General features: G+C 41.6%; 2 protein-coding genes across 30 annotated transcripts in view; one reads left to right on the forward strand and one right to left on the reverse strand.

Moving 5' to 3' along the window:
- EBAG9 (estrogen receptor binding site associated antigen 9) overlaps positions 1-3,646 on the forward strand; it is a 31,546-nt gene extending 27,900 nt beyond the window's left edge. For 7 of the 8 annotated variants that reach the window (XM_023648311.2, XM_070221336.1, XM_001495222.7 and 4 more), the window contains one exon: positions 1,904-3,637. In XM_023648311.2, the coding sequence (XP_023504079.1) occupies positions 1,904-2,024 (121 nt within the window). In that variant the 3' untranslated portion in view covers positions 2,025-3,637. Of the gene's footprint in view, positions 1-1,903 lie in introns of all 8 variants that reach the window. The other variant, NM_001309284.2, reaches the window with a different exon arrangement.
- An 8,288-nt stretch (positions 3,647-11,934) lies between these two features.
- Positions 11,935-21,803, reverse strand: part of SYBU (syntabulin) — a 109,632-nt gene continuing 99,763 nt past the window's right edge. For all 22 annotated transcript variants that reach the window (XM_070221711.1, XM_070221707.1, XM_070221708.1 and 19 more), the window contains 3 exons: positions 17,316-17,519; positions 15,715-15,864; positions 11,935-14,039 (listed from right to left, as the gene is read on the reverse strand). In XM_070221711.1, coding sequence (XP_070077812.1) covers positions 12,935-14,039; positions 15,715-15,864; positions 17,316-17,519 — 1,459 coding nt within the window. In that variant the 3' untranslated portion in view covers positions 11,935-12,934. The remainder of the gene's footprint in view (positions 14,040-15,714; positions 15,865-17,315; positions 17,520-21,803) is intronic.

The following is a 21,803-nucleotide window of genomic DNA, read 5'->3' on the forward strand; positions in this document are numbered from 1 at the left end:
TTGTCAGTTCACAAGTATCTTCACATTCACCATGCAAAAACCTTCTCTTTTCCACTTTATCCTCTTGCACCCTGAATAAAACAAGACAAAGAAGCCCCCCAACTTAGTGTTTTATATTACATAACAGCTTGGGAGAGGGAGCCGATTAGTAATAGACATGCTTCATGCTGCAAGCTGTCGAAGTAGAGTCGAAGAGACATGCAGGCTTCCATGCATTGCTGCTGCCCCTAGAGCAACACTGAGAATTTTCAAAGTGTATCCGCACCGCTTATCCTCTGACTCAGGCTGTTTCCCAGTGCCGCTTTAAACACTACCAGTACCATGAATCAGTATCATTACGGAAGAAGATTCGGGTACTTCAGTAATTCCATGCATGTATCTGGACAGGGAAGATATATTTTGTCTGCAGTAATCTCTAAGTTGCCTCCTATGCCAAGAACATTAATTGTTGATGTTTATATTTCAACTAGTAACCAGGTCAAAACTTGATTATCTTATTTGTTTGTAACCTAACCAGCCCTGTATGATTCTTTTCCTATCTCATTTTTTGCCGTTGGTGTTTTGGCTTTTTTAGTGCACCTTATCAGTTTTGCTTGAAAGTGAGCAGAGGTAGTGAAAAGTAGATTGTTTTGAAACTATTCTTTTGAAACTTTAGTTAATTGATGGTGAAGGTCAAAATGTTGCCTAAAATAAATCTTTCTACTTTCTTGAATTTTGGTCATCCATAACTCTGCTTACTCCCATTCATAAGCACGGTTGAGAATTGTATGTTCGTTTCACTCACTAGAGTCAGCTTTGAGTTGTCCCTTATACAGGTAATCCACACTGGATTTTTCTGTATATAGCCTGGTGCTGCCTATCCCGTGCCCAGTTGTGACCTACAGCTTCCGTCCTCGACCTTGTATGCTTCTTGATTTATTTTCTCATACCCTCAACCTTCAGATCCAGAGCCAACTTGTGTCCCCTCTCCTTTCTCCTATTTGGTCATCCCACTGCTACTCCCCACACAAATGAGTCAATCAGGATAAGAGAAGTGTAGTGATTTTTGGTCAGTGGAGTTGTCAGGAGGGGCTAGGGAGGGGGTAAGTATTCCGTAATGTGTAATTAGTAAATATCTACCATTCTGCCCCTTCTTTAGTAGAGCTGGTGAAACGTTAATCCTTATATAGATTTCTAGCTTTTAGTTGGAATGTGTGTCTTAAGTTTCCATTTGTTTTTTGCCTTGTGTTCTGCACATGTTGTTTTTTGTTTTTTTTTTAAAGATGTTATCTTTTTCCTTTTTCTCCCCAAAGCGCCCCCGTACATGGTTGTATATTCTTCGTTGTGGGTTCTTCTAGTTGTGGCATGTGGGACGCTGCCTCAGCGTGGTTTGATGAGCAGTGCCATGTCTGCGCCCAGGATTTGAACGAACGAAACACTGGGCCGCCTGCAGCACAGCGCACTCGAACTTAACCACTCGGCCACGGGGCCAGCCGCTGCACATATGTGTTTTTGACATCCTTTAACTGACTGTTTTTAACTATTGTAATAACTGGAGATTTAATCCTCAGTATCAGGTTGTCTGAATGGTATCAAAAAGAAGGTACGATCCAATGGAAGTAGTGTTTTAGTGAAAATAATCTGAAGAAGGGGGTCAGGAGATGTAGGTTCTTATCCTTGTACTTAATCTTAGGAATTTGGCCAAGTCACTTAGCCTTTGTGCCTCATTTTATTTATTTGTAAAATAGAGATAATACTTCTATTTTGCAAGCCATCTTCTAAGAATTAAAAGATACTGTTTTTGAAAATCTTTGAAATTTTCAAAGCAATGAGAAGAATGAAGACTTATAAACTTTGAGTTTATTTGCCATTTTACCTGGTTGGTATGTTCTAAAAGTAAAAATATGAATCTATTTCTTTTCAGGCAGCAGAAGATAGCAGACAGAGAAAAGAGAGCAGCAGAACAGCAAAGGAAGAAAATGGAAAAGGAAGCACAGCGGCTAATGAAGAAGGAACAAAACAAAATTGGTGTGAAACTTTCATAACAAATGTTCTTCAAATGTCATAGTGCCACGAGAAGAAATACGAGCTCCACAACCCAAGCAACATTTGTATGGACTTAAGAGTATTTTCAGAATACAGACACACTGCTTGATTTTACTGCATTCATCACACCATCCAGGACGCCACAGTTCTCTTGAACTCTTAGTGATTGAGACTCAAAAGAACAAAAAAGATTTATGAGATATTTTCTTCAACATGCTCCAAGTTTAAGACAGTTGTTTGCTGTAGGGCAATGATTACAAATGGAACATACCAGTACCTCTTCAAGCTAGTGTTTCTAGCTAAATAAATGGGTGTAAATAATTTTCTGGTGGGACAGAACTCTGCTGTCTATAATGCTCTCCTTCAGTGTGCAGAAAGATGAAATAAATAATGTTAAGTGTTATTTTGTTTCTGTGATTATCTGACCTATATCAGACAAACTGCAGGGCTTTAACTCCTTCATTTTTATCGTCAGAAGCTGGTGTTGGCATACGTTTCCTCTAATTTGAACTGGTTTTGTTTATGTTTGATACAGTATTAAGGAATTTGATGATTTTTGTTTTCAAGAAAATGACATTAAATGCAATACTTTTATTTATCATAAGGATTTTGTACGTCATTGTTTTATTTTAGTTGATATTGTAATGTTATACATTACATTTGTAATTTATATTGCATGTATACACATATTGAAAATCAGCTAAAATGACAAATTTGTTTTACATTATTATAACTTGTGAGTTTTAAAAACTGGTATTAGTAGTTTTCCCTTTGTAGATGTGAAGATGTCACAGTGTCTTTAAGTAGCTTAGTTCCTCCCTCCCAAAAGCCATTAATTTACAAATGCAGAAAGCCTTCAGTTCTAATATTTCAAAGCTTTTAGATGATTTCTGTATCAATTTTATATATCTGACATAATGCAGGTTACCTGTGTTGTTGGCTAAGATAGCATTATTGATTCATTAAATTATGAACCAAGATAGGAAGAATAATATTTTTATTTTTGGATGTTGACTGGCTCCAAAATAGTTTTAAGGAAATAGATGCATACTGTGTTCATAGAGAAGAATGTAGATTTGATAGTTTAAAATTCCATGAATTTTTTCTCCACAGTTAAAATATTTCCAGCCTGATTTTCTATGGCTTTAGAATTTTTAAGGATTTTTACTTTCTTAAAAGTTGTTGCCCAAAATTAACATTTTGTGGGTTTTTAAAATGTCATAGATATTCTACAGGCCGAATATTGCTAATGTATTTGAAGTACGTGATGTTTCGTAGTAAAATCGCAAACTATTCAGTGAGAGCTAAGTCCTTAGCCTAAGCTTCCAGAGTAAGTGTGATTATAGAATCCGTCAAAATTTAACTTTGGCAAAAAGCTTCTTGTTACAGCTCCAAGGCACATTTCAGTTATCATGTTTATTAGAGAGTCTCTGTCAATAAACTCCCAATTCGGTAGAATTAGACTCAAATTTTTAATGATAAATGTATTCTCTTCCCTTACTTGTATTTATTTTTAGTTATTATGGGAATGCTACATGATTCTCTAAATTGGGGATTCATAAAGGATAACCTCTCCTTTAGTACAATAAATTTTACTGCTTTTCCCCAGTAATTGGCAAGTATTGAAGTCTGTTTTGATCATGATTTTCATGTGTGTGAGATTCTGTTTTTTCTTTGGCCTTTTCATTTTTGTTTGTTTAGAAATAAAGACTGGTTAGAAACTATAGTTTGTATGATGAATTAGGAAGAAAGATTTTTCTTATGGGAAGAATAGATAATTCTGCAATTTTTCACCTCTGTTGGTATGTAAACTAAATTTCTATGTTAAATTGGGTATATTATGGTCCCAAAAGAAGTCATGGAATTCAATACATATGATAAACATTTCATGGGAGCAAACCGGCTCCTGTAGCTTATAAATTTATGGTTTCTGTTTTTTGTTAATTTTAATAAAGAATTATCAGTTAGACACTTATTAGTAAAAGTAAAAAAAAAAATTGGGGCAGGCCTAGATAAAATTAGTGAAATGCTGCCCATTTACTGAATTGTGCATTTCATGTATTGCGATAAGTAACCAAAGACACGAAACTTATTTTGTGTTTTTTATATGTACATTTTATGGTTTCTAGCTATTTCTTCTTATTAAGCTTTAGCTAGAGCTGTCCTGTAATTGACTGTTGGCTCTTTTTTAGTAGCATATTTCATTGAGTTGACATTTTAGAACGGACAATTTAAAATTTAGCGTCTGAACCTCCTCAGTTTTGACGTTCGCCTCTGGCCAGGACAGTGATTATTTCTGGAGGAAGATTGGTGGTTGGGAAGAAGATGGTAGCTATAGAAACTGGCATCTGATGGAGCTTCCAAAACCACTCCACACGCTAGCACCATTGTGTAAATCTAACCATGGCTGATGTCGTAAAAAGCCTAAATTTGGCCAATGATGTGTTTACTAAAGGAATGGTCTGGGTCAGATATAGCTAACATACATTTTATTCAATCCTGCATAGTTCAGCTTTGGGATAACCTACTGCAATGATTTTCACACTCTTTAGCCCCTTGTTCAAAGGAAGTCTTCATTAAGATGTATAAGCAAATGCAACAGTTGCCAGAGAGTGGTTCTGGCTGAAGCCAAGTTGGGGCTGTTGGGGTGTGCTAGGGCCTGCAGACTGTTCCAGGCAAGGAGCTTCACCCCGCTCTTTCAGGTAGCTTGGAGGGCTGAAGAGGGTGGGTCCGTGAAGCGCATATTTTAGTAGCTAATAATAAACTTGGTTTTCCCATTTACATAGGTTTTTGAACATTTGAGTTGCTCTCTAATTTCGAAGAGAACTTTTTTCTTTGTGTAGTTTACTTCACTTGTCTTTAACATAAGGCTATTCCAGGGTTATAGCAACAGCTAGTGACTCCTGTATTCAACTGTTTTTTTTACTTTGCTCACTACCTTTTATCTTTAGTGCCCCTTATCCGTGGCTGTTGGGCATGCCCAGTAAACAGAGTCAGTTCTGAGAGTAGTAAGATGGTTTTTCACCAGAAGCCTCAATCTTTGAGGGCTGGAAAGAGACACTATTCTAGGAAGGCCCTCTCATGCACACCCCTGCTCCCCTCACACGACAGATTTCTACCCTTGCATAGCTGCTGCCGACACTACTGATCCACGAGCAGGAGCTTTGCAGGAGCTTTGCAGAGAAGCTTTCCCTGAAAGTCTGTGGCCAACCTGAGATAGTCTCTGCCTTCCCTTTCATGGAACTTCCATGGCTATTTATGTAGGTGCTTTGCCTGTATATTTATCTGATCACACTAATTTTGAGAGCTGCTCAGAGTTCCCAGAGATGGTGCACTATTAAACGGGTTGCCTGAGTTTACAAATGTTTTCAGTGGAGATGGTGGTTTCAAGGATTAACTCAGACTGTGTGTAAATGTTCAGTACAGTGCTGGGCACGTATTTAAGCCTCAACAAATGGTCTTCCAAGGCCCTGTCCACTTCCTTATGAGATCGATCCTGTGCACGCATTTCCCGCATCTCACCGTGCACTGATATGGGTAGCCCCTTCCCTGCAGAGGATGGCAGAATTTGACTGATTTTGCAATAATAGTTTTTACATACCTTTAAGTTGAACTGCGAGTTTTATAAGAAAGAGAGCATTTAGTATATGCTCAGCACTGTCTGAGAGTCTTTAATTTTATCAATGACTCCTCGCAATCCAGTGATGTAGACATTGTCCCCATTTCACAGATAAGGAAACTAAAGTTTAGAAAGGCAGTTGTGTACTTGATTAATGGAAAGGGAAATAGAAAGCTTTGAGAGCAGTTTCTATTAGTGGTTAATCAGCATTCTATGTGGACTATGATTTTTTTTTCTAAGTAGGGATCTTTTTTCTTAAGGTATTCTTTTTGGTGAGGAAGATTGGCCCTAAGCTAACGTCTGTTGCCAATCTTCCTTTTTTTTTTTCTCTCCCCAAAGCTCCAGTACATAGTTGTATATCCTAGTTGTGTGTCCTTCTAGTTCTTCTATGTGTGACGCCACCTCAGCATGGCTTGATGAGTGCTGTGTAGGTCCGCACCCAGGCAAACCCTGGGCCGCCGAAGCGGAGCACACACACTTAACCACTACACCACCAGGCTGGCCCTGGACTGATTTCTATGGCCTCTCTTCACTGGAAACTATGACCTGCCAAAAAGTTACCCTTTAGAATTTTCTCTCTAGTTCTTAATGAAGAGGATGCTACAAATTATAGTAGATAACACCTGTTTGTGTTTTCTAAGAACTTATTTAATAAATATGAAGGAAATTAGCTTGGCTTTTATTTTCATATAAAAACTAGTTGAATGTCAATGCTACATAACTATGTATTCCCAGTTTACTTGGGTCAGATATAATCAAGGCAAAATGAAATGTGGTTTATATTCACACATTTGCAAAAATAGGCCAATTAGCTCCCTTCATTGGGTCATGATTCTAATGAGGCCAAGGTCACAGCTTTCATGCATGTGCAGACCAGTTCCGAACCCAGAGATCGTCTTACTACAAAGTGTGGCCCTGACCTTGTCCAGTTATTTTCTTAACATGTGTCTTTAGGATCTGGTTGAGAGCATGAATGGCACAGAAAAACATCACCTCTATGCATAGGAAATTCAAAAGACATACAAGTCGGCATGTGGAGGAAATTGTTGTGGTTTCTTATTCTTATGTCAATTTTGGTTCATTATAAGGTATTAACGTCTGCCCATAATCAGTTTCATTTATTAAAATATTCAACCTTTAATTTATACAGCAAAGCAGTTTCCAAACCTGTTGAGTCTTCCTGAGTAAAATCAGTGCTCACCTATTTGATAGAGAAAAATGACCTTATCATAAGAAAGATGATCTTATCATAAGATGGCCTCTGAAATCAATTTTTAAAAAAATTTGGACTCAGTATTTCATTGTAGTGGTAAGTGAAGTCAGATGTGCATAAGGATATAGATACATTTGACTTGCTTCATTTAAGTTTCAAGTGCACAAAAATACAAGTGCTTTTTACTCCTTTTTGAATCTTTGCAGTGGTCTGAACCTCTTCATTGCCTGTCTGTCTTGATTAGGAGGAAACATTATGGAGGAAGGTAGGACATGGGTGATCATTTTAACAAGCGTTTTCCATGTACCACTTTCAGTGACAGATGTGAAAATTATTAAGGCTGCTTTTGTTTTTCGTTTCCTCTATACAACCAACAAGCCAGAAATAATGTGCTGGTTCAGAAGAATTAAAGGTCAGTTTAAAATGCCGACACCTATTGTTTGCTGTAGCAAGTGAGGCTGGCAAACCATTTCAAACACTGTGAGCTATTTGATCACAAGGAAGCGGAGGGAGGTTCTTACCGCACCATCAAATTAGAGAAATAATCTAGTTGTTAGCAGTTTTTCATATTATAGTCCATTACAGCTCTAGTCTAGCAAAAATTTAATTTTTCAAAGTTATTCAAATAGCTTTGATGAGAAATGACACTTTCAGGGAACAAGACTGAAAATATTCCTGAAGGTGGGTCAGATAAGATCGCCATGGGAAGGAACTCCAGGGCCACGAGAAACAGGCAGCTCTGATGCCTGCCTTTCGTAGCATTCACTGGGGGAGCCCGGACTGTGGGGTTTACGTCATCATTTACATCATCGTAGTCCCAGATGCTTCCATAGCCTCTGTGCTTGAAGTGAGAGATCCTCTTCACAGTTAAACCAACAAAGCACTAGCAAAGTTTTGTGAGAAAAGGTTGGAAAACAACTCCACTAAACATTCATTTGTTTAGGACTGTGAAGGACTGAGTCCTCCAGCACTACCCAGAGTACCACTCCAATGAACGGAGAGTTACCACACAGGAGACCTTACATGAACTGGCCGTTCTCAAAGAACTGGGTACATAGTGAAGTGTTTTTCAAGCTGTGCTCAGAGGTGATACTGGGACCACTGCAGAGAATGAGAGGAGGCAAACGACAGGACTCCGGGCCTGGTGCCCTTGTTCCAAAACCTTCACTTTTTTGTGATTTGTGTGTTGAGTTTTTTATGTTGAAAACGTTTTTTTAAAAGAGAGACACTTTTACAGAACTTAAATGCTATTGAAATATTCTAATCTTTTAACACAAACTCTTCTTAGTAGCATTGAAACCTTTTTTAATTTTAAGATTCTTTGAAATCATTGTTATAACCATTGGTTACCACAGTCATGGTGGTTGTGGGAGAATCAGCAGTCACGGAAGAGTGTGTCTTAGGGTGGTTTGAAAGTTACCTGATATAAACCTGTTTTATATTATTTGGACTTTCTAATTGTTTTTGTTCGGGACAGTTGGGAGTTTGTTGATATTCTTTCAAGATTTTATTGCTAGAAATTGTTATTTTTAATTTAATTTTAAACTGCTATTTTCAATGTGCTTCATTACACACATTTTGCCAGATAAGACTGGCAGTTTTGTAGAAGAGCTCACTGAGCCAAAATGGAAGTCGGAAACTACCCCAAACCTTTGAAAATCAAAAGTCCTCTAGAGAAAAACATATCAGACCCAACCACTACTTAGGCAGGGCCCATGTTCAATGCAAATCACAGACTTCCTTTTTCTCCTGCCACAAATGTCAGAAACGCTTGGCATCTGAGTGCACTGCATTTTTTTTTTTCTTCTTTCTGAACAGCTCAAGTTGGAAAGGTCAGCATATCCCTTTGGGAAAAATCTCGTCTTATAAATTGGAATGTTTGCACATGTAACTGTAGGAAATGTTTAACATTTGCTTTGATGGGACAGCAATTTGTTCAATAGAGTGGAATTGTTCTTCTTTTTCCATTTTCCTGCCTGTTTGTACATCACTCAAATTACTGAAAGCAATTTTCAGCGCTTCTTTCTACGGGATCGGATCATCCTGTCCACAAAACTAGCCAACGCCTCGGGCTTCCGAAAGGCAAGCTATGTTCCGTCTTTTATTTACTCCAAGGGACTCATTTGCGAGAGACTTTGATCTGAATAAAAGCAGTAATTTTCCACAGAGTCTATGTACTGAAACCCTGGAGGAGGATGGGGCAGGGTGTGGAGGAGGAGGAGGGAGAAGAAAAACAGAATAACTGCTCCAGGATCTCCTGTGTTACCTTCGTGCAAATTCGTTCCAGTGTTCCAGTGTGGATGGTATATGCATTGTCCAATGTTTCGAATGTGTTACTTTCTTTGAATCTTGGTTTATGTAAAGAAGGATACAGGTCATTAAGACAACAAACCAATTTGCTATTTGTGATCAGCTGCCTCCAATTTGATAATGAACATAAATATTTGTGGTTCGTGGAGGATTCTTCACCAGAGCCCATCTTGCCATCCATCTTGAATTGATGAAGAACAGTGCTGAGTTTGTGTGGTTATGTTTGTTTCTGTAGCAACAAGGGGATACCAAAAACAGGCTTACATTTTTTCTTAAAGTAAAATGCTTTAATTTAGCAACTACTAAAAATAAACACAAGGAGGGATTGTAAGGAAGATAACAGTATCTAGGTATTGGTCTGGGCTGGACTACAGGAAGGGACCTGAGTCAGCCTGGCTCATTATTTTGGGTCACTTCCAATTATTCACCTCCAGAAATAGATTCTCTTCCATTTCAGCCAAATCCCTCTCCTGTGTGCTGTTTGAGTGCCCATGTGTGTGCCTGAGGTACGTGTATATTCCAACAGAAGAAATGGCTTATCAGAGACAAGCCACTTCTCTCCACATGTACATCCTTGTGCCCTGTATCCTATCCCTTCTCATCTTCTCGAGGGTTTCCCTCCTTCCATTAATCCTTTATCTCCTAGGTTGTCAGTTTCTTTCTCTTCACTGGCTCAATCACAAAAGCATACAAACGTGCTCTATCTCTTCTCAATATTGAAAAATAAAACAAATCCTTGTAACTCATATCTCCTTATAACTACCACTCACATTCCCATGCCCTTTCACAGCAAAAGTTAAAAAAAAAATTAGTTGCACACATTGATTTTTACTCTCTTCCATTCACTTTCCAACCCACTCCAATCTGGCTTCAATGCCCATTTCTCCCAGGAAAACGATCTTGACTAAGACTTTGCTGTCAAAGCCAGTGGACATGTTATCTATTCTCATGTTACTCAAGAGCTTGGCAGAATTTCAACACAGTTGGCCACTGCACTCTTGAATAACTCTCCTGTCTTGGTTTTCATAATACTACATTCACCTAGTTTTCCTCCTACCTTTGGGCTGCCTCTTCGAAGGCTGTTTTGTTGGTACTCATCGTCTGTCTCTATCTAAATGTAGAAGTACCCTAAGGATTCAGTCTTTGGCCTTCTTTTCTTCTTGACACTCTTCCTGGATGATTTCATCCATCCCACGGTTTTAAACACTATGTAAATACTGAAGAACTCCAATTTTAAAACTCTAGCCTTGACAAATCCCGTGATTTTCACATTCATATATGCAATTACCCACTTGACAATTTCACAGATACTTAATAGACATCTCAAACTTATTTTCCCGAACTTCTCTTGAACTCTTTCCATTCTCAAGTAAATGGCACCACCATTGATCCAAGTGTTCAAGTCAAAAACGTGAGAGTCATCCTTAATTTCCCTCTTTTCCTTAAACCCTACCTCACTCCCTCCCCACATCCAATCTATCAGCAAACCACACCAGTTCTATCTTCAAGTTATATTTTTAATTATACAGCTTAATCTCTATATCCAGTTCCACCTCCCAATTGTCATAATCACTCATCTGGACTATTACAATGGTCTCTGCTTCCACTCCTGCCTGCCTTCAATGCATTCTGTACACAGCAGCAGAATTAAAAAAAAAAAAAAATTTAAATACCAGATTATATCACTGTCCTGTTTAAAGCTTGTTAATATCTCTCAGCTCACTGGGAATAAATTCAAACCCACCCTAACATGGTTTACAAACATGATTTACATGGCCCCATATGAACTAGGTTCCTGTGCACTTCTCCAGCCTCCCTCCACCCCTGCCCTGATCTGCTCTTGCCATCCAGGCCTCCCTGATGCTCCAGTAACATGCTAAACCCTTTTCTGCCTCAGGGCCTTTGCATTTGTTCTTATTGAAACATTTTATCCCCCGTATCTTCACGATTGGCTCTTTTTCACCTATTAGCACTAATATTTTTTCTTCAGAGATAGGTTCCTTACATTTATCCCTGTCACTCTTGGTCAAAACAGCTTGTTTATTTCCTTGGAAGCACTGATCACGATCTAAAATGATCTTCTTCATTTCTAGGCACGTCCTTTGTCTTTCACAGGCAGAATGTAAGCTCCCTGGGGGCAGAAACCTTGTCTGTCTCTGTCACTATTGATGATCAACCTAGTGAAGTGCCATATGAGCAACCAGTGTTTGTTGTATGAATTAATTCATTTGATAGCTCTTTTTAGAAACCTGACTATGTGCCATGCACTATTCTAAGTTCTTGACGTATATCTGTGAACAAAACAGAACACAGATCCCTGCACTCTGAGAGCTACTATTTTAGTGTGGGAGATGAGCAATAACCAAGATAGAGTAAGTAAAAATATTGTATGTGTAAAAGGGTAAGCGCTATGGAAGGAGAGTTTCTGGGTGAGAACTTAGGATATGCTCCAGTCTCTTCCCTTTGTGTGGCATAGAGCAAAGGGCATTTGCTTTGCAGACACTTGAAATCCTGGCTTCTAGAGATGAACTATGAGATCCTGAGCAATTTACCTCTTTGAGGCTCAGCTCCCTTATTTGTAAAATAGAAAATGACCCACCTCACAAGATTGGTGTGAGGAAGAAATGAAGCAATATCAGTCAACTGTTATCTCATCCCTTCCCAGCCCCCCACGCTCACCCTATTACTCCAAAGGGAGGAGGCACATGGTACTAGCAGGTTCTCCCTCTCTGCACCCCTAACATGCTTAAAAAAAAATCAACCCAACTTTCCTGAAAATATTCAACACATCTTTACTGAACAAATATATGGACAAACAAGTATATTGCATAACTTAAAAGCAAACACTCAAAGCTACTTTTATTCAGAAACAATGCTTTTTTAAAGACAGAACAGGAAATCCTCATCTATCTTTAATAATTATTGTTCTCTCCTTCTCGTTTCTTAATTCCGCTCTTCTAGACTCTTACTGATTGACGATGGAAGGAACTGCTAGCCATTTAGTCTTTCTCACCATATAGAGGAACAAAACCGCAAAGATAATTATTTTAAGGGGGATAAGACATTTATTTAAATGGAAACACTAATCTTTATTTTCACCATGCTGACGTGGTTACAAACAATTTCCAATAAAACACTATATATAATAAGCAAAAAATAAGTTAATACATTGTAAACTTACATACAGTTTCATCAATTAACAGGTTTAAGAACAAGCCATTTTAAGACTCTGGAGCTACGTTTAGTACAAAACTGCAAACACTCAAACCTTATCAACCCCAAGTAAGACACTAAAGAGCTAGTCAAGACTTCTTCAAACCAATGACACAGATACATTTTTATTTTTGGTTACAGTCCCCTGCTATGCACAAGACCATTGGAATGCTGGAACAATTACACATTTTAAAACGGCATAAAGCAAAGCAAGGAGATAACATGCCAGCCTTACAGAAGCTGTCTGGATAGTGCAAACCTTGCATTTTCTCTTCCTGAACCACTAGGATAAGAACGGGTACCTCAGACGACACGGCAGGGTCATGAGCATGCTGTCTATACCACACTGGTGGACATTTACTTGAACCAGGTCTCCATGCCTTTGAAGATACCTCTGGTTTTAGACAGTGAACAGGCTTCAACTAAATATAGTGCAAATCAAATACCGAGGAGCAAAACGACAGAAGAGAGACTGCCATAGGTCGATCTGCTGTTTCTCCACCTGGCACAATGCCACACGGGACAGACTGGCACACGGAAACAACCACTTCTATTTAGGTTTTGATATGAAAGGCGGTGCGGCGGAGGGAATGCAGGGCAACCACGCAGCAGCCCCGGAGCAAGGCTCCGATGTTGTACACGGGATCTGTTCCCCCTCTCTGAGTACTGAATGCCCACAGAACGGTAGGGACCACGGGGGCAGCCACAGCCAGGAGATCCACCAGGAAACTGCTGCTCCAGTACTGCCTCCCGACGCTCCCCCGAGGCAGCTGGATGATGCCATCCAACCTTTCTTCCGTGGAGACTGCAAAATCCAGCTCTCTCATGAGGCGGTTTTCATGAGCTTCCGTATCCACCGTGGTGTATGGGGTCTCCACGGGAGACAAAAGGATGGCAGAGTTTGGATTCCTTGGAGTTAAATCAACCACTAATGCAGAGATGGATTCCGGGAAGCTTTCTGTCGAGTCAGCCACAGACTCATCAGGGGACGCTGAACTCGAAGGACAGGCGTCCCGGAGCTTGAGCACATACTGAATGAGCTCCGAGACTGCAGGGCTGTAGGGCACCACATCCGTCTGCACGGCTTGCTCCACCACCACACTGCCCTCCTCCTGATCCACCACCATGGGGAACATCTCAAGGACCTTTGCCCCGGGGGTGGAATGAAGAAGCTCCAGGTCGCCAGCCTCTGTGGTGGTGGCTGTCACCATTTCATCAAACAAATCTGTGCCATCGGCCATGCTGTCTCCCACCAGCAGCTCGCTGTCGGCCCCTTCCTCTATGATCTGCTCTTCCAGAGACAGCCCATCCGCCATCTTGCCAAAAGGGGTGGTTAGGGTTAAGCTTTTCTCCGGGGAATCACAGGGAAAGTCCAAACACAGTTCATCCCTCCGAGAGCCATTGTGCGCCATCTCCATGCTCTGAAGCAGAGACTCCAACTTCTTGTTTTGAATGTTGATGTCCACAAAATATTTCTGAATGCCTTTGTCTTTATCAGCCAAGTTGGTCCGCATAGTTTCGATGACCTGTTTGAGCTGTTTAATCTCCTTCCTGGCTTCCTTGAGGGCCAGCTGGGCCTCCACCCGATGGCACTCTTCCTCAATCCAGTCTTCTCTCATGCGGGCCAGCTGGGACTTAAGCTCCACAATTTCCGTTTCCCTAGAGGGAGAAGACAAGCACGGTTAAGAAAAATGTCAACGCTGAACCAGGCAGCAAGCAATTCTGACACACAGCCAAGCCATGCTCTTCCACTTGAAACGGAGAGGTTAAATCAGCTTTGAAATTTTTTTCCTTGGTAGGTACTACCCATGAACTTCTCCCCTCAATTGTAAAATAGCTACAATAATAACAGTAACTGGAATCAGAATTAAAAAAGGCTACTATCTTTTTTCTTTTTGAGTGCTCACTATAAGTCAGACATTGCACTAAGTACTATACAAGCATTAGCCTCGACTCAATACTTAACATCGGAATTTCTACTATTAGAACACATTAGTCTCTTAGCCTGCTTTCATATTCATAGCCTACGCTTTCATGTCTACAGTTTGTGGAAGGAAAGTCCATTTCACTTTTTTTTTTTTTTTTAAAGATTGGCACCTGAGCTAACAACTGTTGCCAATCTTTTTTTTTTTTTCCTACATTTTCACCCCAAATCCCCCCAGTATGTAGTTGTATATTTTAGTTTTGGTCCTTCTAGTTGTGGCACGTGGGATGCCGCCTCAACATAGCCTGATGAGCGGTGTCATGTCCACGCCCAGGATCTGAACCCTGGGCCACCGAAGCAGAGCGCGTGAACTTAACCACTTGGCCACAGGGCTGGCCCCTCCATTGTACTTTTAATTACCTATCAAAGACAGAAGGTAGACTGATAAGTTTTAGCCTGGCAAAACTGTTCTGATAATATTCCAATGATAATTTAAAAATTTGTTTAAATCATAAAATGCTACATGTTTCAAGGACTTTGTGAAAAGTTGATTATTCTATCTCCTTTCAGTTAAGATGATATTGGATCCATCCTATGCTGAAGAGAATCTCATATTCTCAGTGGACATGAAGTCCAGGTAGGATCCCGACACATGTGAAGAAATATTGTGAGTATGGTTTCTTTAAGTTTAGGCTTAAATACTCTCCAGTTTCCCTGCCTTCTCAGACCTCCCCACCATGACGGTTCAAACCCGCCCAGATGCCTCAAATCATAAACCAAAGACTTCCAGAAAGTAGGGTCTGACTCACCCTCACAGCCACCCCGGTCAGAGCTCTGCTTGTCTATCTCAAAATGTTCCAGGGGAAAACCAGCAAACAGAAAATCCGGCCGGCCCCAGGATGTCAAAGGTCTTTTCTCTCTGAGATAAGATCTCTTAAGCATGAGCTGTTTTGTTTTGTTTTGTTTTTTACCTTAAGACTTGGCCAAGAATAACGAACCTCTTCCTTCAGCACAGAAATAGCTTGCAGGAATCACAATGCGCACAGCCGTCCACCCTCTCACAGAGATGTGTGTGACCCATGCTGCTGGAAGCACGGGATTGTTCCCGCAGGTGTTCTTGAGATTTAAAAATAGTCACACACACACTCAACCCAACTCTTCACGTCAAAGCTGTACACACCCAGAAAAAGCAGAGGGTCCCCCCTAACCTCAGAGGGTCCCCTGAACTCCTGAAACAGCCAAATCACGCAGGATTATGAAATGGCTCTTTTGAGAGACTGATTTAAGAAATCTGACCAAAATTATGTGAAATCATGTTTCTTCTTTTTCTTTTCCTGTAGTGAGGGTTCATATTTCATTTATGGCAAAAGAAACCGCCCTAAACCAGAGCGGGCAAGGAACGCGACCCACCTTTCCTGAAGTCGGCGCTCGGACTCCTTCAGCTTGGTCTTCAGGTGTCTCACCGTCACCTCTTTCTGCTGCAGGGGAGTCAAATACTGCTCTGGATTTGGGGGTTTGACACCATGGTTTTCACCACAGGACATGTACCTTCCAGACCGCCTGAAACAACCCAAGGAAAGAAAGGTGACTTCCTCTAGAAAAAGAAAAGTTAAGGCACAGCTAACAGTGGGAGAAGGAATGGCAGCTGTGTGATGGGGTCTTAAACCTCAGTAATGTGACCTCATGCTGGAAGGGGGACTGTAAGATTGCTGTCCATCTTAGGACTGTTCATTACTTGGAAGATTGAGGGGGGTGTGTGTGGAGGGGGTGGGGACAGTGGAGACAGAGGATTTTCTATGGCTTAGGAATGATCGCACACAAAATAAAGCACGATTGTCCACCGGCCTGCCTGTCAGTCCAGAGTTACACGCTGTTACATTACAGGACAATGAGTGGGGGCAGGCGGGAGGGAAGAGGGGGAGCGAGATGACCTAACTTTCCACACAATGCGCTCCTGCCTAAAGATCCTGATTGTTATTAGCTGAGTTCAAATTGTTCTGAAATCAATGCTTGGCGTGAGAGTGCTGATTTGGTGGAAAGTTTCCTTCTTCTGAAGGGAAAGGGCTGCTCCACTCTCACCAGAGCGTGTTTTGCAAGAGAGGCGCCCAGTGTTCTACAAAACTCCCCTAGCTGGAATCCTGGCCCCTCTCCGGCCTGGCCAGGAGCTGGGTAACCCGCCTGTAAGAGAGCTGACTAATGAGAATAGGACGCCCAGAAGGAAGAAGACTGAAGGAGGAGAGCTGGCAGCTTCTTCTCCGACTCTGGGCCCAATCCAAGCCACTGCCCTCGCCCTGCTCCCCTTGAGCCTGCACTCCATCCAGGATGGCCCATGTCCAGTTTCCAACCCTCCAGACCTCCCTCTGTGGCCTGTTTAGATGTGGAGTTCCTTCTTTCTGCTCCCTTTCACCCCCTAGGGACTAATTAATTCCTTGCTTGACCTTCAGATCTCATTTCAATTTCACTTCCTCAGAGAGGCCTCTTCTGATCCCTCCAGACTGAGCTGGACCCCCTCCCCACCTTTTACAGACACATGTAGCAACAGGTACTTGCAGCATAATCTGAATGCGTTTTTGTCCTTAGATGACTAACGTCTTTCTTCTCCTCTGGGCAGGAAGCACAGGGACCATTTCTGCTGTTCACTGCTCTATTCCCAGCACTTTACACAGTCCCTGGCGCAATGTGGTTACTCAGTAAACATCTGGAGTCTGCATGAATGAATGAACACAGGAATGCTTCGTCCCTGTTCTGAGGGAAACACGGAGGACCTTCCGCCTGCCACTGCGCCATTTCCTCCCTATCCACTCTTGGACTGCTGGACCTTCTTAGAAATTGGGGCTCGCCTTCCCCCTGCAGCAGCCCTTGAAGGATTCGCTTAGTGTGGAAAGGCAAAGAGAAATGTCTTACTGCAGAATAAGGCAGGGGATCAAGAGGGGCATAACTTTTTTTTTTTAAAGAAAAGCTTACTAAGTGAGACAAGCTAAATCATGAATTGGGAGATGACCAGCACTCACCTCATGATTGGGCTGCAGTCACTTCCTTTGTAGGAGCCAGAGTTGCTGCTACTTGGGGAAGAAGGCGCGTAACTGGGATGGATATTCACAGGACTCAGCTGATTCCTGCACAACATGGACAGAAGGTCCTTTTCCCGGGGGGAGGGTGGGCTGTTGCCAGACTTGTATGATGAAGTTCCATTACTCCGCCCATGGGGACCTCGACTGGGAGAAAAGCAAGAAAAATATTAAAATCCTTAGGGCTACTGGTGTCCAAATGCTAATGCTTTACTCCTTTTTAAAGCTACTTACTATTAAGGATATCCAATTTATAGAGTTGACAGGGGCAAAATCATTATTAGTGCAAACTGTCTTTCTGAGCAGCCTTCTTCCCGCCTGCCCGGTATTTTCTCTCCTTGTGTCATCGGCACAGGCAACCTCTCCCTCTGCTGTTCTTTCAAATTCTTTCTGACCATAATGCTTGTTTTGGATTAAACCCAACTGCCTGCTAAGAACACAACCCATGTGAAATATTGATCTGGTTTAGGTTCATTTTCGAAGATGTGGTTTTTGTTCCAGTACACCTGTGTCAGTTTAAAAATATTTGGGTTTGGTTTATGTTGGAGTAAGAAAATTAGCGTTTCTTTTGGAGGATGGGGGAGAAAAAGGTGGCCCAAACAGAATGGGGAGAAAATAGGACAGATAAACACAGCCCACATAAATATATCAATCTATAATTTTAACCACCTATTTTTTTTCTTGTCTTTCCATCCCCAATGACTTAGCTCAACCTTTATCATTTAACAGCTGAAATGCTGTAACAGCCCCCTTTTCGTCCCCGGCCTCTTGTCTTGCCCCCTCTAGCAAGGAGGCTGACCCTGTGGCTGGAATGGCCTTTCTAAAATGGAATTTGAGTATCACTGCCCTCCTCAATGCCATTCAATGACTCTGCACTGCAAAGCCAGTCTTCTTAACATGGCTCACAGGTTCGATCCCAGCACCGGGGCCACCCACCCTTTGCCATCCCACCCTCCTCCCTCTGACGGCCAGCATTCCAAACCACTTACAGTTTCCTGACGATCCATGCTCTCCATCATCTTTACATGTTTGAATTTGTAATTTTCTCTGCCTGGAATGTTCTCCTTCTGCTCCCTATCCTAAGACTTTGAGACTGATGGGAACCTACTCCAAGCAGCCTTTTCTGGATTCTCCCTTCCCTAGGCCAGGGTAGGTGCTGCTCCTTGGTGCTCCCTAATACTCTGTGCAAACTTCCAGCCCGGGACTTAGCACACCGCATCACACAGCTGCATACGCGTTTGTCTTTCCCGCTAGACTCGGGCATTCTGAGGGCAGGAACACAGGCGGTTCTTTCACATCCCCACGACTTCTGGGCACATGCTAGGTGCTCCCTGAATGAACAAACTGGGTTTGGGTCCTGGCACTGCCACTGACTAGGGACTTAGGCAAATAAGCCATTTAACGTTGGGGATATATAATAACCTTATGTGCCTCCTTCCTCACAGGATTGATGAGAGAATCAAACCCCAGAACGCATGCGAGTGCATTCGAGAAGCTGTTAAGGGCAATTAAAGTGCAGGGTATTATTACAGGATAAACTTGTTTGGACTTCCCTGTTAATCTAGCTCCAGGGATTTGACACCTACCAGTGTAAGGAGGCATCTTGAGAATGTTGAAATTACTTAAATAGGATAATGGTTCTGTGTCAGGAATACTTCTTGAAGACATTACAAGAAAACAACAGGGAACAAGATACCTTTCATACAGCAGTACTGCTTTTTGACAATCCCCTCTCTGTAATTTTAATTATAGCTGTATGCAACCAACATATCTGGATGGGAAATGTGTGTCAATGTCAATATGAGCACGCGTGTGGGGAGACTTGGCTCCAAAATCATAAATACTTATTTAAAATCAAACACAATTTCAACTAGCCGTCAACCCAGTAAATCACACATAAATGAAACATCATCGAATTCTAAAGTTAAAAAGTTCTTTTCTTTTGAAATCATCCAAACGGCCTCTGCCTCCTTTTCGTGAGAAGAGGACACTTTATACGGAACAGATGGGCTGATGGCTTTGTGACAAACCAGCTTCAGCAGCCCAGTGGTGGGGAGGACTCCATGAGAGCTGAAAAGAACATGCATTCTGGCTTGGATTTGCTTCTCCATGCTTCATTTCTAAGTCTGGCACCAAGCGGCCTGACTATTTCTTAACATGACTATGAGAAATATGGAGGATTAACCATTACAAGTCAGGAAAGAAAGTGAAGAGCTATCCCTAATTCTGACCCAAGGAGTTCCAGCCTGAGTCAGCCTTCACCGAGGACCGTCTGTGACCCGAGCCCTGTTCCAGATGCCTTATGAACCTTGTTTCACTTAATGTTGACCATCATGCTATGAAGCCGGTATAGTTATCACCTCCCTTTCCCGTTACGTAAAGTACGTGAAGTACTCAGCGAAGTCAGTAACTGAGGCTCAGGGAAACAAACTGGTCTGAGAACACACAGCTGAACTGGGATTAAATCCAGGTCTTTTAACTCTGTGGAATGTCGCCTACTTTACAGAAATGGAATATATTGTTTTAGGCTTGTACACAGGTATATTAGATACCGGCTATGTATGTGGTTATTACCAGAATAATTCACCACCGACTTCTTTAGTGTGGTGCACTAATCTCTTCAAATTAGATGAGAAGTTTGTAAGAATTCAGCTGCTATACAAATAAGCTGCTAAGCAAAAACTTTTCAAGCTATCAAACATCACTAAAGTACAATCAAGGGTTCAAATTTATTTCAGGAAATGAGTTATTAGACTACTTGTAATAGCTAACTTTTCAAAAATAAATTACATGCTTAAAAATATCAGTTCTGTTGCTTACATTTAGTTTAGTTCAAATGCTAACATATGTAGGTACAAAATCATTGTGGATAAAACATTTTCAAAGGAGAAGCCAGAATTCCATGGTGGTCATGGCCCTGAACAGGCTACCTGAGGCTATCCTCCTCAGCTCACCCCAAGTCCCTTGGTCTGGTGGACAAGGAGAATGCAGGCCACAAAGAGGAGAAAGAATTCTGCTGACCCCGCCCCCATCCGCATACCTGAATACAGTAGATGGAAAGTGAGAGAAAAGGAGGAGGGAAGAAGGGAAGCTCAGAGGGGGCCCAGGTGAATTTCTATTCCCCAGCGATTGCCCTTTACTTCAGGTAACATTTCTATCACCATCAGCAGCAGCAGCATCACCATCATCACCACCATGATCACTGTTATGGGCTGAACCATGTCCCCCCAAATTCATACGTTGAAGCTCCAACCCTCAGTACCTAAGAATGTGACTGTATCTGGAATTTGGGCTTTAAAAAAGGTATTTAAGTTAAAATGAGGCCATTAGGGTAGGCCCTAATCCAATTTGACTACTGTCTTTACAAGAAGAGAAAAATCTGGACACAGACAGGCACAGAGAAAAGACAATATGAAGAAAGAGGTTGAACAAGACGGCCACCCACACACCCAGGAGAGAGACCGCAGAAGAAGCCAATCAGGCAGACACCTTGATCTTGGACTAACTGTCTCTAGAAGTGTGAGAAAGTAAACTTCTGTTGTTTAAGCCATCCAGTCTTTGGTACATTGGTATGGCAGCCTGAGCAAACTTACATGATCTTCATCATCATAATCATCACCATCATCACCGCTACCACCATCAATAAGACCAGCAGCAGCAGCACGTCCGTTTGTATTACTTTTACCACTACTAACTAAAACAACCGCTTACTAACCATTTTACTAAGTTCTGGGCACTGTGTTAAGCACTCATAGATATCAGCTCATTTAACTCAGTGAGGCAGATGCCATTACCACTACATTTTCCAGAACAGGAAACTGAGGCTCAGAGCTCTGGGTCTTGCACCTTATAAACGATGGAGACTGACCTCAAGCCCAAGTCTGTCTGACTCCACATCCCAAGCATTGTTTTTCTTCTCGCTTCTGTCTGCCTCTGATCAGATTAGGCTTTTAGTTTAAGGAAGAGAATTCCTCGGAAATATCAGCAGATCTGGCCTTTCTAGAAGAAGAGATCATTTGTAAATCTTTAAAGTTTTATTTTCAAAATCATCTGTCAAAAATATTCTCGCCAGCTCCACCTGTCCCTGATTTCTCCTACCCCTTCATCAGATGTTCCTGCTAGCCTTCCTCCCAGGAGCTGATTCTCCACAGAGAAAGCTCCTTTATTACAGGAGGAAAGAGCCAATTAAAAGGATCACAAGCTATTAGAGAGTTTGTCATGGAGACCCGGACCTTCCAGAGGAGTCGTCCTCCATGCGCGGTCCTGCTGAACACAAAGATTACGTGAAATGCCCAAGATATTCCAACACTGCAATCCACTGATGGTGCTCTGTGCCTCGGTCAGGCAAAAAAAAAAAAAAGCGAGGGAAATGGATAAAACATTGCCAATTTCCATTTTCCATCTATTAAGCGTATATCTGATTTGCACATA

The sequence above is a fragment of the Equus caballus genome, chromosome 9 (assembly GCF_041296265.1).
Source record: "Equus caballus isolate H_3958 breed thoroughbred chromosome 9, TB-T2T, whole genome shotgun sequence".
Taxonomy (NCBI): Eukaryota; Metazoa; Chordata; class Mammalia; order Perissodactyla; family Equidae; genus Equus; species Equus caballus.